Source organism: Ammodytes marinus (genome assembly GCF_949987685.1).
Source record: "Ammodytes marinus genome assembly, chromosome: 23".
Classification (NCBI taxonomy): domain Eukaryota; kingdom Metazoa; phylum Chordata; class Actinopteri; order Uranoscopiformes; family Ammodytidae; genus Ammodytes; species Ammodytes marinus.
This window is the reverse complement of record NC_137227.1, coordinates 14,459,155-14,476,381: the sequence shown is the minus strand read 5'-3', so window position 1 is coordinate 14,476,381 and position 17,227 is coordinate 14,459,155. Positions and strand designations below refer to the sequence as shown.

Below are 17,227 nucleotides of genomic sequence, written 5' to 3'. Positions count from 1 at the left end.
TCAACGTGGTTTAGTGAAATATGAACAGCAAGCACAATTGTTTTAAATACAGAGTCACTCCACTGTTACAAATGTGTAAAGTATGACTCAAAACAGGCACTTATAATCTAATTAATCAATTAAATAGGCTACTCAAAATGAGACGTTATTTTTGATGCACAATATTTGTAACAATTTATTTAGAAAAAATAATGGCTGTATACTAGGCTACTATTATGCTAGGCCTACTTTATTCAATGCGACATGATGTGGAGTTAAATATCGATCTATCGATCTATCTAAATGTCTAATCTATTTTATTTTGAAGGCCTCCCTACTATCCCCTGGTCCTCCTCATCCTCATTAGCTCGTGAATTTGAACTTTACGTAGCATCCGTTTATAGCCTAGATGAAATATTTTCCAGCCGCGGTCGGTGCTACTGCTGCGCTCGCGGAGGTCACCTGAGGTTTTGAGAGCAGCATAGTAACAAACACCCGTCTCTCGACCGTGCAAACAACATGGCCCTGTCCCGGCTTGAGAGGGCTCAGGTCTGGCTCCTAAAGGTGGCCATGGGACTACTCTACGGGTTGTTTTGGCTCTTCAGCCCCCGGGGTGCGACGGGGAAGAAAATGCTGCCTCCTGTCAGCAACCAGCTACTGCTCCTGTCAGCCACGCAGCTCGCCAAGAAGATCCGGAGAAAAGAGGTGTGTACCCGGCCCCTTTGGGGGGTTACTGCGGCCCTGCAAACACGGCAACCGTCACCTCCTTTATCTGGTATTAGTCTAGAACATATTCACGTCTTTATTAAGTATTTTAGATTAATATATTTGTATAGAAATACAAAGTGACATAAGCAGCCAGATGTGTAGATCTGACATGGAAGTTGCATAACAAAACAAAACCATGATACATTTACCATCTAGCGGCACCTGTGGAATAACAAACACTATGCGCTTTCTGTCTATAGCCTATAGCAAAAAGTCCTAGCCTATGTATAAGCCTACTATTATATGATGCTTTGGTAACATTGTTTTATTCGTGCCATTAAAACATACAATTGAAGTGGACACTCAAGCTGCTCTACATGTAGCCCCACTGCCTATTACGAGGCATGTTATATCCAAGTCATACATATGTAGCCTATAATTATTTCTGCAGGTGTCAAGTGTGGAGGTGGTGCAGGCTTACATTGACAGGATCCAGGAAGTCAACCCTCTTCTGAACGCTCTTGTGAAAGACAGGCAAGAAAAACAAATCTTATTCAATGGTTTATGTATTTGTAAGAATATTATTTCCAGCTTCTCCTTGAACTATTTTGGGACATTTAATGGTAAAGGCAATTAATTAATTCTACCAGAAATGAACCCTGTGATATGACTCAGACTATTATGCCTCCATGTTCTCTCTATGAAGAATTATTCCTCTTTGTGATTGTTAAGAGCAACATTTTCTTCTTATATATAGATAGAAGCTTTTAACGAAGTTACATAAGGGTATAATGGTGCACAATGGTAATAAGTATTTGACTTAATTGTGTCCATCCATGAAAATCTAAAAGCTGTGTTTATGTATTATTCCACTGCTTTTATATTTGCCAATAATATATATATATATATATATATATATATATATATATATATATATATATATATATATATAAAGGTAATAGGTGTCTAAAAGTGGCTCTAGAAGACCCATCTTTTTACACAATGCTTCCCTCGTCTGTTTTATGATTTTTCAAATTGTGTTTGAAGACTTTATAAAAAATTTTCCCTTTTTTTACTATTTGATATGCTTTTGCCTTTGTGAATAACTCTGTGACACCTTTCTCTTAAAAGTTGCAAAAAAATGTTACTTACTTATAACCACATTAACATTTCACACTATGATAAATTGAGCCCTTTTGAATCAGACTTCCTATCTTTGTCCAGGTTTGATGCGGCGCTTCAGGAGGCGGCCCAGGCGGACAAGCTGATCGAGCAGGAGACCGGAGGAGAGGAGGCGCTGGAGGACCAACTGCCTCTGCTGGGAGTCCCTCTGTCCATCAAAGAGTCCTACGCCCTGCAGGGTAACCGCCACTCATCACTGTTCACTTGAGACATCGCTCAAAGCCTCTGGAACACCTGGTTGTAAATAGTAAAAAAATCAGTATATGATATCAAAGATGGGTGTCTGGATAAGCCGTTACAAAAATCTGATAGAATTTTTTTGACAGAAATATTATAAAACTAAGTTAGGAAAACAGCCTTTTTTACTGTCTACGGTTTGACAGGACTGTGTGGGCATGGCCGTGTCAAACAGTCTCCATGGCAACCATCATTGTTTTTATAGAACCTTCGGGCGGAGAACTGCCGTGATTGGTTCAAAACACTTATTTTGTCATAAGATACACAGCATAGCCTTTCTCATCTAAACCAAATTTCTGTCAAGTTGATCAAAATTAAATGACAATATATTTAAACTGGATACATACATATGCCTTGCTCTTTTCAGATGCTTACTATCATGCAACCAGCTCCCCCAAAATGACATAGTGAGAAGGATTTTGGTTTTCAGGGGCTTTAACATGACACATTGTCTCCTTGCAGGCATGCCCCAAACCACCGGTCTGATGTCCAGGCGAGGAGTGGTGTCCACCGTAGATGCTCCGCCGGCGGCCCGACTGAAGCGAGCGGGGGCCATCCCTCTGGGCGTCACCAACACCAGCGAGCTGTGTATGTGGATGGAGAGTCACAACCACCTGTACGGCGTCACCAACAACCCCTATGACCTGGAGAGGATCCCAGGAGGGAGCTCAGGTCTGCAGCCCTCCGTTTCCCTGATGGTGCACAGAAGAAGTGTTAAATATGCAGTGTCAAAGTGCATGCGTTATTACAACAACAGCTGGAGTAGAATGCTTACTAGTGTTGGTGAGCATTTCTGGAGTTAAAAGACGGGGCTTTAAAGGTCCCCTTGTGCTCTGTCCGCAGGCGGAGAGGGCAGTTTACTGGGAGGAGCCGGCTCAGTCATCGGCGTGGGCTCGGACATCGGCGGCAGCATTCGCATGCCCTGTTTCTTCAACGGAATATTTGGTCATAAAACCACTCCGGGTAAGAGAAACTTTCAAGACCGAAATGTACAATGTAGATATAAAACATAGACGCATCAATCCACTATTTTTATCAGAAAGTATTGCTATCAGAGATATTACCTGTGGTTGTTCTCTGCATGTCGTTCCCCTCTCTGCCCCATTTCATCTCGGTCTCCCTGCCCTATCAATAAAAACCTTGAAAATGCTAAAAAATTATCTTTCTATATTCAAACCAATTTATTTGGACTGTTTTAAAAGGTTTCAATCAGTTGCCGACTGTTGCAATGTTGAATGAATCAAATGTGAATACAATCTGAATCTGACAAACCGGTCTGGCTGACCTGTGATGTTTTTCGTCAGGTGTGGTGTCGTGTGAGAACCAGTTCCCTCCCTGCTCTGCAACTCAAGGGGATTACATCAGCCTCGGCCCCATGTGTCGCTACGCTGAGGACCTGCTGCCAATGCTCAAGATCATGGCAGGACCCAACGCAAGCATGTAGGAGCTCTGCTACTGTCCCTTACTTCTGGGAAAAACACCATACTTAATAAACATTGAAATGTGGCCATCACCAGGGGGCACAAGCACAAATGAATCTGCGCAAAAATATTCCCACACACGGCTATCATAATCCTAAAACTTATTTTTAAGCTGCATGGAAGTGATCAAATATTTTCGTACTTTTTTTCTATAATTTTTGCTAAAACCGAACTTTGATAAAGCACTTTTTAATCAAATTAAAAAATATCTTAAAAAAAAAAAAAAAAAAACTTGACTAATCGAAACATTGTTAATCGCATTCCATAAATCCGTTCGTCTTATTTTAAGTATTTAGTGACCTGTGTGTGTGTGTGTGCGCAGGTTGTCCTTAAACACCAAGGTGAACCTAAAGAAGCTGCGGTTCTTCACCATCCCACACCAGGGCAGCTCTCCTATGGTTTACCCCGTCAGCAAGGAGCTCCTGGACATTCAGATAAAGGTGTGTTGAAGCAATTGTTTTGGAAAACGTCTTGCAAAAAGTAACAAAAGGAATGCTAGAAAACCGGGGGCCTAAACCGGGGCCTATCTGGAACGTTTATTTAAAGAAATTTCAAATCATGTGATGCTCTCCAGGTGATGGAGCGTCTAGAGGCCGACCTCGGAGTGAAAGTCCAAGAAGTGCGTTTCCCTGAGCTGCGCTATAGCCACGAGATCTGGCAAACCTACATGTTTCTACCTGACAAAGAGGGCAAGGTACACCCCACAACCAGAGCTGTGTGTCCCTGCATGTTTGTAGACCGCCAGCAGAAAATGTGTGTTTTAAACCTATTTTCCAGGCAGCTCTGTGAAGATATGGGCTTTGGTTACTTTGCTGTTTTGTGATACAAAAGCAGAGCCTTTTCTAACAGAAACTATTGTAGTCTGCTGCCAAGAAATGGTTCCATAATCTTTTTAGCTACAGGTCACGGCATACTAGACACATACATGTGCACAATCTATATGGCACGCACGCACAAAACACACACAATCTAGCAAAGCAATAATACAGGATTAGAGATAGCTTCCTCTCATGCACGGTGCATAGGTTCACATTGGCTGGAGTTTGGATTCTTGGGCAGGAGTAAAACCTGCTTAACTACTTATCCATTGTGACAGAAATCTGAGAATAATACTGCACCCTAGTATTTGCATTCAGGTCAGTTTGTGTGAAAGGGGCGGTGATACTACAACAGAGAAAATAGCCTGTGAGATTTGACCAGAGGATAGCTGGCACACATTATGGTGCCGCAATAACTCCCTTTTGTTCTGACTCCTTTTCTTTTGACTCAACTAGATTTTAAAAACTATATTTTAGGCATCAAATCCTGCAGAAAATTTCAAGATGAGAGGTTGAGTTTCTGTATTATTTTGCATTCTCTGTACAAGTGTGTGCTACTGTTTTAAGGTAATTACTGACTAATAAATCACTTACTTTCTTGTTTTACACAAAAGCAGAATGTTGAGTTTACACTCTCACAGTTTCTGTTGTAGGTGAATGGGGGTAGTGAAATATGATACACACTATCAGAAAACTTAATGTGGCCTAAGAAAACCAAAATCAGATGAATGTTTTCTTTCATTAGCCTCCTCAATCGTTTAGCCAGCTGATGGGGGAACCAGGACGATCCAAGTGGCCTCTATGGGAGCTGATGAAATGGATGGTGGGAAAATCGGACCATACCATTGCTGCAATAGGTAACGCATCTATGGTTATAACTTTATTATTATTATCAACTTTATTTAACTAAAAAAAATTACGTAAAATATAAGTTTTTCAAATAAGTGAAATAGAATCCATGCAATTATAGAGTTATTTGTATCAAAATAACCCTTTTTCCATAATGGCAATTAAGATGTTTTTAATAAGAAAGTGACAAAGTATTTACTTAATTTATTAATGCAGTTATCTATTTAATTATTGTTCATTTATTTGATATTGAACAATTTCGGGTTCCATACAACACTGTGCAGTATCATACACTACACAAAGACTTTAATATTTTCAAATTAAATTAAATGTATCAGACACACTTTGTATAGACATATTAAAGCTGTGGCTGCACTTGAACTGACCTGTGTGTGTGTGTGTGTGCATTCAGGGTTGGGTCTGGTGGAGTTTGCCCAGTCGTCCAAACCGTCTCCCTTCATCCTCCAGCAGAAGGAGCAGCTGCAGCAGCAGTTGGACAAGCTGCTGGGGACTGACGGGGTTTTCCTTTACCCCTCCCATCCCAGAGTGGCTCCCAAACACCACCACCCGCTATTCAGAATGTTTGACTTCGCATACACAGGTCAGTCTACGTCATGATCTCGCTTTGTATAGGAAAGAATCACATGTTTTGAACGTTTTCAACGAGATGCAGTTTTTCTAAGAATTTGCAGGTTGAAATTTGGATAATAAACTTCTTATTACTGAAGTCCAGCAAACGCGCTAGATGTTTAATGGATTACACCACCTTTTTCTGGTAGATTTTTAAGATCTAGTTTAAAGAAGTGTTCTGAGTGAACTAAAAAAAAAATCTGTCAAGAAAATAATAACCAAGGCTTATTTTCCCCTTAGAAAACGCCACTAAAATGATGGAATATACGGTTACAGGTAGTCTCCTTATCTCCAAAGTGCCATGTATTAAACCAGTTCTTTCACTTTCTTCTCTCTCTCAAGGCATTATCAACATCCTGGGTCTGCCGGTCACCCAGTGCCCCCTGGGTCTGGGTGAGGAGGGTCTGCCCCTGGGTGTGCAGGTGGTGGCTGGGAAGCTCCAGGACCACCTGACCCTGGAGGTGGCGCTCTACCTGGAGAAGGCCTTCGGAGGCTGGAGGGACCCCGGAGCCAAAGACACATGCTGACAGCCGTCACCAAATCTGTGGACAGGAGCTGGTTGGATTGACACTATAGCCTTGTTTTCCACTGAGCAGTGCGATTCGGTTCGGTGCAGTTCGGTGCAGCTCGGCACGCTGGTGAATCAGCGACGGAAAGCATTTGCGTTTCCATTGTCAAAATTTGGCAAATGTACTAAAATAAGCAAGCCGAGCCGCACCTATTTTTGTCACCCTTTCGTTGGGGTACCAAGCTGTTCCAAAGGGTGGAGCTACACACTGCACTGAACTGTGATGCTCAGTGGAAACTGCCTCATCGTCTGAATTACACAAATACCAAGATCCAAATCCAAATCAAAGCATCGAATGTTCAAGTTCAAGAGATTTTTTACACTAACAAGTGTAAGTCATTGATTTTATGATTTACTACGTTGAGTTACTGTTTCGTCATGAGCACAAGCTTTAAAAGAAAGTTTGCAATTAGTGGAAACTATCTCAAACTTAGCATTATCACACAAAACAATGCTTTAGTGTTGTTCAAAAATACCTTTTATAGCACATGGACGATCAGTTTGTCCTCGCATCAGCACCTATACAGTTACGTGTATTTCTAATTATATCAACTGTTGCTATTATAACAATAGGTCAGAAGGTTCAAAGTTTTTAAATGTCCCGCACAAACACACAGGTGTTTCTGTCGTTGTTAACTAATAAGACCGTTTGTTCCTCGTGTCCACATCCGGTGGAGCTGAGCTGGGAGTCGCCACCTGACTCTGTATACTGTATATTAAAGAATCATAAAGGTGAAATGTGATTGCATTAACGGGTGGAGATACTCTCGAGAGATGTTAATCAAGGGGGGTCAGGACATGCTCATACACATCCCTAAGGTCCAATCAGAATGAATTAGGGATCACCTGTGTAGGCTTGTGCTATAAAGGTGTAGTAGGGGGTTAAGGGAATGATTGATACCAATGACAGAGGAATCATTAGAGTTGGAGGGTAGAATAATTTTTAATTTTTTTTTTTTTAACGCTGAAAAAACGTTGCTTCGTGCTAATGTCGCATACTGTAATTTCAGTAAATCGAAAGTGGTGCCTGTTTCATGCTGCTTCTCATTATGTTTCTAAGTTCATTTTAAAATAATAATAAAAAGGTCTGAATCTTTGTCTAAGGCACGTCGGAGATTAACTCTTTTTAGCATGTCACTCTAGAAAGATACTCCAAATCAAGTTAAACTGGTTCTGTCAAATACAGAAAAAAATAACATCCTAAGGCTATTTGTCTATTACATATAAAAAAAACAACATTAAACTAAGTAAATCTTACTTTTTCACTTGACTGAAGTTATGTTTTATGCAAAATTGTCCCCAACTTTTCTTTATAGTTTGTTATTGTAAAATTGGGCTTTAATTAAATTGTGAGTGGAATAATAAAAACCCTTGAACCCTGCCACCAATACATACAAATTAATATTTGGGGGAATTTTTGTAAATCTGCTAATTTACTTTCTAGCTGAGAGTAGGATAAGGGAATTGATATTGCTAGTATCTTAAACACTCAATACGAATATCTTAGCATAAAGGTGGCAAACACAAAGCATGTCTTTGTCCAACAGTAGCCAAATCCTACCAGCCACCTAAAAGCTCATTTATTAACATGTTTGTTTAATCTGTACAAACATCCTGATTGTGGCTTTATTGAGGGTTGTGTGAGGAGCCATGTCTCGGATGAACTAATGGTTTAAACTCACCAGGTAAACAGGAGTGACAACAAGTCCCGTTTGAGCCAGGATGCAGCTTAAAACCTGCTGAAATGATTCATATTAAGATCACAGGAAAATGAAGGAACCCTCCAAGGTACATTTGATTATTTCCCAGAAGAAAAACTCCATCACCAAAAAACAAAGATGAGAACCAGCCTCCTGGAGCCTCTTGTCACTTTATTTTCTTCCCTTCTTTTGGAAAAGGATGAAAAGTTATTAAACATCTACCAGAAGGCTCCAAACAGAACTTAACAGCATTGAGAACTATTCGCCGCTCGTTTTGTTTGAGTCACCTCTATTAATGACTTGTCATTATTGTCAATATTGTTCATTATAACCATAATTCTGATGTGAAAGGTCCAAGATACGCTGCGATAACGTCACATTCATACAAAAAAATACAGACGGCTGGTCTTTTTTTCCTCTTCGTAGACACGTGACATGCTTGTACCTCAGAGTACAAATGTTGAAAAGGCGCCGGCCTCCAGAGCATAGCCACATTCAGGAATCAGAGGTGACTTAAAATCAGAAACAATAAAAAGGGCAAGGGAGACAGCCAAACACAAAGTACAGAAATATTCTTCAAAGAGTCCTGCAATTTGGCGGTGCAGGAAAAGGGAGGACCTTTCTCTCCTTGATGATGCTTCACCTGCCCCGTGCTCGATTTGGCCCAAATGTGTTTGCAAATACTTGTAAGTGTGTAAACGTGTTTTTTCTTCTTTTTCTTTTAAACATGGATAAGAAATTTTGGGATGTGTGATTTTTAAGCGAAGGGAAGCAGGTCCTCAGGACGTGTTGGTGATGGGTTTGTATTTCTTGAGGCGGGTCCACTGTCCTGTGGAGTAGTTCATTTCGAAGACGGTGTCCACCAGCATAGTGGTGCTGCCGGTGCCGTCGGCTTTGGGCAGAACCTCCGTGTGTTCGCTCAGCTTGATCTGGATAATGTCCCCTTGCTCCGGGCACGGGTTCTCTGTTAGGCACACAGCAGGAAGCAGACGGGTCATCACTGGACTAACCAGGTTAATGTGTTTACAATTTACCAGGGAGACTTAGGCCTGTGTAGTGCATCTGTCACTCAGTGAGTTTACATGCAGACTCATAATCGGGTAACTAAACGAATAAGACTTCAACAGGACTTTTAAACTGCATGCAAACACCTATATCCGATCTACTTTGCACACAAATCGGCACAATAACGGACAACAGAAGTCGGATAAGAACACCTAGATAACTCGTTCATTGTCGGCATTCTCTCTGCATGTATACAGGGATCGGACATCGCATATCGGAGTTTGCTTCTGTGCCTGCTCGAGAATCCCCGTGGAGGATTTCACAGGGAAGTGGAAGGAGACAACGTAAAAAAATAGTAGGGTTATTGCATAGATAGTATATAAAAATATAAATATAAATAAATATTTATATATATAATAATTTATATATATAAATATATAAAAATGATTGCCAGAAGAGAACCGGACGTGGCTCTTAACCACTTGTTGAAAGGGCTACAGCGCCACCTAGCATAGTGGAGACAGCCATGCATTGGACATATATCCGATTTCTGAAAGGCCATGTATACTCAGACAAGTGACACGGTCCGTTCGAGTGTCTAGTTCAATATATGTCTTAATCCAATCTAGTTCTGCCATGGAAACGCACTGAGTGATTCACATTGAAATTCTATAAATATTCGAACCAAAACTAAATCATAACCTCAGGTGACCATTATGAAGATATGCTCCCGAAAAACTGTTGGACAGAAAACAGTTGAAGGGCACATAATGACCACAGGGAAATCCAATGTTTTCATTTCCCCTAAAGACTGTCTTCCTTTTACTCATCTTTTCTACACATTCATAGTCAGAAAACTATTTTTCAATTTAACTGAAAAATTTAATTTGGATAAATCAGATGTGTTGCTTCTTCATTACATCCAAGTGAGTTTGTGGCGAGCAAAAGGGTATTGGGAGAATGTTAGTCTATCATATTTCAAAATGTGTAAGTTTGTGAAAAAGTAGAATTCCTCCCGTACCTCTGGATCCAGCCATGAAGCCCAGGATGAGGGCCTTCTCGGGTCTGGTGACCTTGTTGGCCGTCTTGAACATCTCCTGGGCCGCGTACATCTGGTCTCTCTGAGGAACACAACAAACAGTTGAAAGATTATGAATTTAGGAACAACTTCACAGACAGATCCAATAATACTGAAGTCTTAAAAAAGAAAAATAGTTCATCTTTGTATGTCTTTTAAAACTGCTTCTCGGGGGCGCCCTTAGCTCAGTTGGTAGGGCGCCCTTAGCTCAGTTGGTAGGGCGTCCCCCCATGGGCCTCGGCCAGCAGCAGACCCGGGTTCGATTCCAGCCCGCGGTCGTTCTCTGCATGTCACTCCCCTCTCTGCCCCATTTCAACTCTGTCTCTACACTATCAATAAAGCATAAAAATGCCAAAAAAATATCTGAAAAAAAAAAAAAAAATGCTTCTCTCTCTCCATCTCCACCTTACCGTGAGCGACAGGTTCTTTTTGGGCTGGGGCTGCGGTGGCGTGGGTGCTGGTGTGGGGGTCTGAGGTGTGCTGGGAGGCTGGATGGGGGTCTCCGGCTGGCTGGCGGTAGCGGCTGCAGGGGGCCCGTTGCTGGCGGGGGTGGAAGCAGGCGTGCTGGGCGACGTGGGGGTGGCTGGGTTGGCCGTGTTGCTGGCGTTGTACATGGGCGTCCTCTGTTTGTACTGGCCCGGTAAGGTGGCGGTGGCGCCGGCGCCCGCTGACGCAGACTCTTCTGGTTGGCGAGTCGACTGCAGCGTGTCCCGCCCCGAACCACCGGCATTCGCTTCAGAGGAGGAGAGTGAAGGAAAGACATTGTGAGAATGATATGGTGCTCTGGAGGGGGTTTTCTTTGTCTTCTTGAACCAATGAAAGCACTTTAAAGAGTAGCTCTTTGTGTGAGCAGATAATAGAACTTGTGTGGTGTTGTCTAACCTGGCTGTGCCTCGGAGCTGGGAATGTAAGAGGAGGAGGGAACCATGCTGGGTGTGGCCGGTAGGTAGCTGGTTGAGGGCAGAGGATTCTCGTTCAACGCCCCCAGTTTCTGAAAAACAAAGCAAAACACTATTTGTACGACAGAAAGATAAGAAAGGGGGTAATATGAAACAGGAGAAATAAAGAAGATTTTAGTGGCGGAGAAACAAATGGGAGTCCTGCAGTACCTGTGCAGAGACGAGGCCGGCAGCGTAGTCTGGGGTGGTGTTTTCCACCACTGCTGCTGCTGCTGCTTCTTCTTTGGCTGCTTTCTCTCCCGCCTCTGTTTCTATTGCAGAAGAAGAACGTAACTAAGCATTAGTACAAATCACACATTTTCTTGACAAATAATTTCATGGTGTATCTTATAAACTGATGGAGGGCGGGAAATATGATTACCCAATGTCTTTCTTCTTCGCTTTGCTTCTCTTCCAGCTCCGACCATATCGAGCTCTGAAATATCTAACAGCTGAAAAGGGAAAAAAATTCTAACCTCAAACACATGGAATAAAACACATATTTTTCGAAAAATAAAATAAAAATTAAATACTACGCTGGTGTGAATGGAATTACAGACGTCAGAAACGATACATAAGACTAAGAAGGATTCAGTTCAAAATGTTATGGGATTTTTTTCTTTGGAAATGCGACCTTACCTTGACCCCCCTCTCCTTGCGTAGGGGCGTCCGTGGAGGGGCAATAGGTGTGCGGTTACTGGGAGGGCTGAACATACTGGGGGCGGTGGGGCTGCGGAAAGGGGCCTTAGGAATCCCCTTGAGAGGAGCTGTGATGCAGGTATAGGCATGTGTCAGCAACAACATCGCAAGTCAGAATAGAGAACTTGTTGGCCATCATTTGGAATAAGTGACTTTAATGCTAATCAACTTTTCGATAATTTTATGATTGAAACAAAGCAAATCAGCACTGTTAAGAGCAAATGTGCAGCTGCATTTTTTTGCTCTTCAACTCACTAGTAGTGTCAATCTTTTTGACCAGTCCTCTCCCTTTGGCGTGAAAAGGCACTCCGGCTGTCTTTTTCAGCTGCTGGGCTGTCTCTGTGGCTATAATTGAAAGGTGGAGCAAAAACAATGGACATTTAAAAAATGCACAATGGCTGTTTCTTATATTTTAACTTGGACATTTCAAACAAGAAAAAATATCAACCATCTCTCTGGGACAGAACTAGCCTGGCTCCGCCCGCCTACCTACTTCCACCCAAATTTTATTTTCCCTTCAGTGGTCAGTCTGGGGCTGGGTTGTAAAAGTGGGATCTAGCTGAGGGAAATTTCCGGCCAATCAGCGAACAGAGCGAGAGGCTGAGAACAATGACTTCGAAGTTGCGCTCCAGTTTCAGTTGAATGCTGCGTTCCTTTATACTCGGAACTCGGAGATTTCCGACTTGGTGGTTCCGACCTGTCTGTGTTCCAGTGCATCTGCACACAAAAGTATGGACGCCTACAACCTTTCTCATCCAAATAACTAAACGTTAGGCTCTAGCAGGTTACCGTTGCCAGGTACCGGTAGATCCATAGACTACAATATGTAGTGAAGTCGGAAATCTCCGAGTTCCCAGTACAACTGGAACGCACCGTCAGAAGCCGGCTCATGACATACGTCACGACCAAACGTTATGCGATTGGTTGGCTTATATAGAGTGGCACTGGGCAGATCCAATAGTTTTAAACTTCAACAGACACCCGCCTCCAAATGAGTGAACGTTTGCCAAACAGAGCAGTTCCATACCTTTTGTACAAATGAAATGAAGTACGATGGTCTGGTTGGACCAGGCTAGGACAGAACAATTGTAGACACAACTACAAATACTCATCAAATACTTTCATTAAACATACAATTTGTAGCAAAAATATAAATGTGCCAAAAGCAAGCCACAGAAGATAAAATACACAAACTACATATACACAAACACCAAAATTTCATATAAAATAGCATCAAGTATAAATTGAAGTTTAAAGTAATTACATTTCTGTAGCAGCTCTGCTCTGAGGGTTGCACTCTTGGGCTTCCTCTTCAGCTGGAAATGTTTGACGGGGGGCGTGAGGGGGCCCACCAGAGTGGTTAACGCACTCTTGTTCAGGTACTGGCACTCCAGAGGAAGCATGGCCGACGCCTCGCACTCGCCCACTGGAGAAGGAGAGGAGGGGAAGAGATTAACCATTTACTGCAGGATAGATACTCTCGGTTTGTGGCTGCGAGTGACTAACGCTCACTTTGCTAGCTGATCGCCTTTCTCGGGAGAGGACAACACAGGAGGATGAATACATTTCATATAAGTACCAGGTATCAAATGATTTTGAACTGCCTGTGTGAAGTCTGAAATAATTTTAAAAAACAACATAATCTTCTTTTTCTCTCTTCTTTCACTCATGTTTCAAATAATGGTGTAATAGCCAGTGATTGCTATCAAGAAAAAAGATTATCAGCTACACTAGGTCATGTTTGTCGACTCATTTTACCAAAACAGTCATTTGAATACTAGTTAGTGCATTTGTAACATGCAATTAAAGCCATTGAAAGTTAAAAAACAAATGAGTGTATGGGTCGTGGTGGTGCCATAAAAACTAAATCGTATTCCTTTCCTAAACCGTCTAGTAAAAGGTCACTAATTGTGTGTTACACTTCATTTTTTTAACTCCTGAAATCACACATCTCCTACCTTTCTCTCTGAGCTCTCCAAGAATATCCTGCACATTTGGATTCTGCTCCTCCAAGTCCAGGTTGAGAGAGCCGGTCTCTGGGAAGGACTTGAGGATGTCTGCAACCATCAGCACCCACGGCTCCGAATCCACCGTCGCCAGCTGGATTATCTCCGACAGGGCCTCTTTCATCTGGTGAGAGGCAATGACGGATTACCGCATGGGCAAAGTGGGCACATGTCCAGGGCCCTGGCCAATAGGGGGGCCCTTGATTTTTTTTTTTTTGTAATTAAAAAAATTTGACGGGGGTTTCCCCCCTCCCTCCCCCCCTGGGAATGGGTCGTAAAAAGTCGGGTCGTTTTATATTCGGGGTCTTATATTCGGCCGGGACAAGCGTGTGTGCGCTTGGAGAGAGAACGATGTGTCTAGAGAAAAAAAGGCACGGGAAATGGCCAAAGAGCTCCACATCCCCGCACTGAAATCAAAGCCTCGACTCATTATGTTGCGAGTCAACGTGTCAGGGGCACGAATCGGCACAGCGATCGACCTACAGTGGCTTTTCTGCTGTGGCAGTTGTAGTGAGGAGAGCACCAACACTGCTTCCGTAATGTTCAGATTTTATAGATTGCATCAAAGCCCTTAGGATAATAAGAATGAGATCGCTTTTTTTAACCGATGTCCATGCTTTGGTGGTGATTATATTAACTGTGTCGGCTGTGTCACTTTACAGTTAGTCGGCAGTGAGATTGGGGATTGGGGTATCCAGGCTCGGGACATGCAATCGGATCGCAGAGCCTGTCACCCGCCTGTCCCCTCGACACCCGTTAACGTACAGGAATACCCTGTGATCAATTAGTCTTAAACCACAGTGTGTCTGCACGGCGGCTCACACTGGCACGGTCTCACTGTGAACGACACCAACACAGCGTTTCACCGGGTGACGCGCTGCTTCGCTTAGACATTGAGTGTAGGCTCCGAGGGGGGCAAGGGTGGGCCAAAAAGCAGGCGCAGAGATCTTACAAAGGCAAAAAATTATGCTCGCGCCCTAATCTAACTGTCTAGTAGGCTCAGGCGCAAAGAGTCTCTTTCTCTTGCGCAGCACCAGAGAGCTTTTATGGAATTGTATTTCGCTCTCTCTCTCTTTCTCTCTCTAGGCTGCACGCTGCATTATAATGTGTGTGATTGTGGATTGCACGGTGTGCTAGTGCGTGTATTTGCGTGTTGGTAGGGCTCCATGGCAGGTTTGTGTCCAGGGCCCGTGGTCATGTTAATCTGTCCTTGGTGAGAGGGGACGACAGGGTGTTTATGAAGCGTCTTTCAATTTCATATTTCTAGCATGTGGCTTGTTTACATTAACACGGATGTTATGTAGCCAAAAGTGAATTTGAAAGCAACCTAAAATATTATGACTCAGCGTTTACAAAGACAACCGTCAAGCTAAATCGTAAGAAGCAGACATTTGGCAGCTATCCAATCCTACCGGATGATTAGTCACCTTCAAACTGTTTTCTAGTAATGACTTTATTCAGTCATGAGAGCTACCTGCTGACTGTATAATAACTACTTTGTATAATAACTACTTTGTTTACTATTGTATGTGCTGGGCAAAGCTTTAAGAGGAGCAGATTTGTACTGCTTATTACTGGAGACTTAAGGATTCAGAAACTAGGGCTGAGGTAAATATTTGACATTTCTAAAGCGTAAATTACCCTGTGAGGTTCAATAGACCAAAGAATGAATCGTTCGATTAAGAAACTAATTAATCAACAGTGACAGGTGCAGCCCTGATGTCAAGTATTTAAAATAGCTTCGTCATCCCATTTACAGATGATCTAGAACACAGCAATCTTTCTGTAATAATGCAAAGAAAAAATAGCTCTCTGATAGGGTACTTTTATTTATTGATGCATTTTTTTCGCTACAAAAACTTATGATCTGTTGTGCTATAAAAGACATCTTATCCTAAAAAAACATTTGAAGTAGTTGGTCAGTAATAGTTTGTACAAAAATTTAAAAATAAATTGTAACCATTTACATTTATTCCAGGCAACTAAGACCATTGAACCATATGCAAACCTGGTCTACAAATTCCCACCTCGCACACAGACAGAATAGTGTGAATAAGAATATAGCAGAAGTGTACTAGTAAATGCACTAGCCTAAATAATAGTGCACTAAATTATCGTGGTTGTTAAGCCAGTGCATCATGGTAAAGTATAGATTATGAATAAATCATGGGGTTATAGCCGCTGACAGGAGTAAACATGTAAATGTATTATATTTGCACCTCGGATGCATAGAGGTCAGATGTGACACTTGGTCTTCTGACTGAATATTCAAGACATACTGATGACGGGCATCTAACGTTTCCTGTAGTTTAACAAGTGATAAATCTGAGTGGACGCAGGTACCGCCCTCAAGATCAGTGCCCATCCCACTATAATGTCTGTGCGAGTCCCGCTAGGCTAATGTGACCCGCTGCTGAACCACTGCTGGAAAATAAAAACGCAATTATACTTTAACGTTAAGCCAGTCGCGTAGATACCTCACGTCAACGTAAATCCGCATGGGTGTTGTCTTGTAATAACACCTGGCTGCTGTTTCTTACAGCAGCTCGCGATAATAACCGTCATGTATAGACAGCGAGCTAACGCGAACTAAACTTCTTTAAAAGCATATTTAGATACTTCACGGGCAGCCAAACACCCGCAGAAGAAACATTTATTTAATTTTTAGCATCCTGTCTGAGAATGAGCCTTTTCTCCGGCTGTGTAACCATCGTAAACACGTTCCTTACCTGTCAGGCTAACCGCGAGCTAACGCATAGCAACCCACCTCGTCAACGGTCCGCCGGGGGAGATGCAGCATCCCCAACAAGAGCTTCAGCTTGACCGGTGGCGATAAACTGGAGAAGCAGAGCCGTATGTTGTCGATCACTGACACGGTTAGAAGAGACGCGATGCTCGGGGGCGTCCAGAGCTCGTCCGTGGAGCCCAGTTTGTTGTGAAGCCACAGGCCGGTGTCGCTGTCCTTCATCGACGCCATCTTGGAAAAAGAAGTGTTTTGAGTTCGGGCATTTTAACGGGCTACCTAAGAAAACAGTCAGGACCCCGCCCACATCGGGGGGCGGGGGGATTATCATTTATCAACAAAACACCATGTATAAATCTTAACATGAACATTTGTATTTAATCTTTGATAATATGGCTGTATCTCTGACGTATTTTCTTTGTCCATAAATTGTATGTTTTTTTTATGTTCAAGAATTGTGTATTTTCTTTTTAATAATATGGCCATATAATATCTCTATTTTGTACGTGCCTGCCTACTTGTTTTGGTTGTTACAAAATGTGTATTCTATCTCATATGGCTACGTACCTAATTAGGCCATATTTCTGTGTTGTTTGTCCCCATGTA

General features: G+C 42.4%; 2 protein-coding genes across 3 annotated transcripts; one reads left to right on the top strand and one right to left on the bottom strand.

Annotated features, from left to right (window-relative positions):
• The first annotated feature begins 396 nt into the window (after positions 1–396).
• faah2b (fatty acid amide hydrolase 2b) lies at positions 397–7,755 on the top strand. The gene is made up of 11 exons (XM_080051746.1): positions 397–684; positions 1,139–1,221; positions 1,912–2,048; positions 2,569–2,778; positions 2,950–3,069; positions 3,411–3,546; positions 3,910–4,027; positions 4,162–4,281; positions 5,151–5,262; positions 5,667–5,855; positions 6,227–7,755. The coding sequence occupies exons 1-11, from the start codon at positions 499–501 to the stop codon at positions 6,409–6,411; spliced, it is 1,596 nt and encodes a 531-aa protein (XP_079907872.1). The 5' UTR covers positions 397–498; the 3' UTR covers positions 6,412–7,755.
• Positions 7,756–8,310: 555 nt separating this feature from the next.
• Positions 8,311–16,855, bottom strand: nelfa (negative elongation factor complex member A; the record flags this gene model as incomplete). 2 transcript variants are annotated; one of them, XM_080051563.1, is made up of 11 exons in its annotated part: positions 8,311–9,116; positions 10,179–10,278; positions 10,646–10,968; positions 11,118–11,226; positions 11,345–11,445; positions 11,556–11,625; positions 11,813–11,940; positions 12,128–12,217; positions 13,137–13,298; positions 13,831–14,002; positions 16,646–16,855. In XM_080051563.1, 11 exons carry the CDS (start codon positions 16,853–16,855, stop codon positions 8,932–8,934), a joined length of 1,650 nt encoding a protein of 549 aa, XP_079907689.1. In that variant the 3' UTR covers positions 8,311–8,931. The 2 variants fall into 2 exon arrangements, with proteins under 2 accessions (XP_079907689.1, XP_079907690.1); XM_080051564.1 differs by having other exon boundaries at positions 16,608–16,731.
• Positions 16,856–17,227: the final 372 nt, after the last annotated feature.

Coding starts and splice junctions, on each gene's coding strand:
- faah2b (XM_080051746.1), top strand. CDS start 499: ATGGCCCTGTCCCGGCTTGAGAGGGCTCAGGTCTGGCTCCTAAAGGTG. Junction 4,028..4,161: donor TCCTGGACATTCAGATAAAG/GTGTGTTGAAGC, acceptor GATGCTCTCCAG/GTGATGGAGCGTCTAGAGGC. Junction 5,263..5,666: donor CCATACCATTGCTGCAATAG/GTAACGCATCTA, acceptor GTGTGCATTCAG/GGTTGGGTCTGGTGGAGTTT.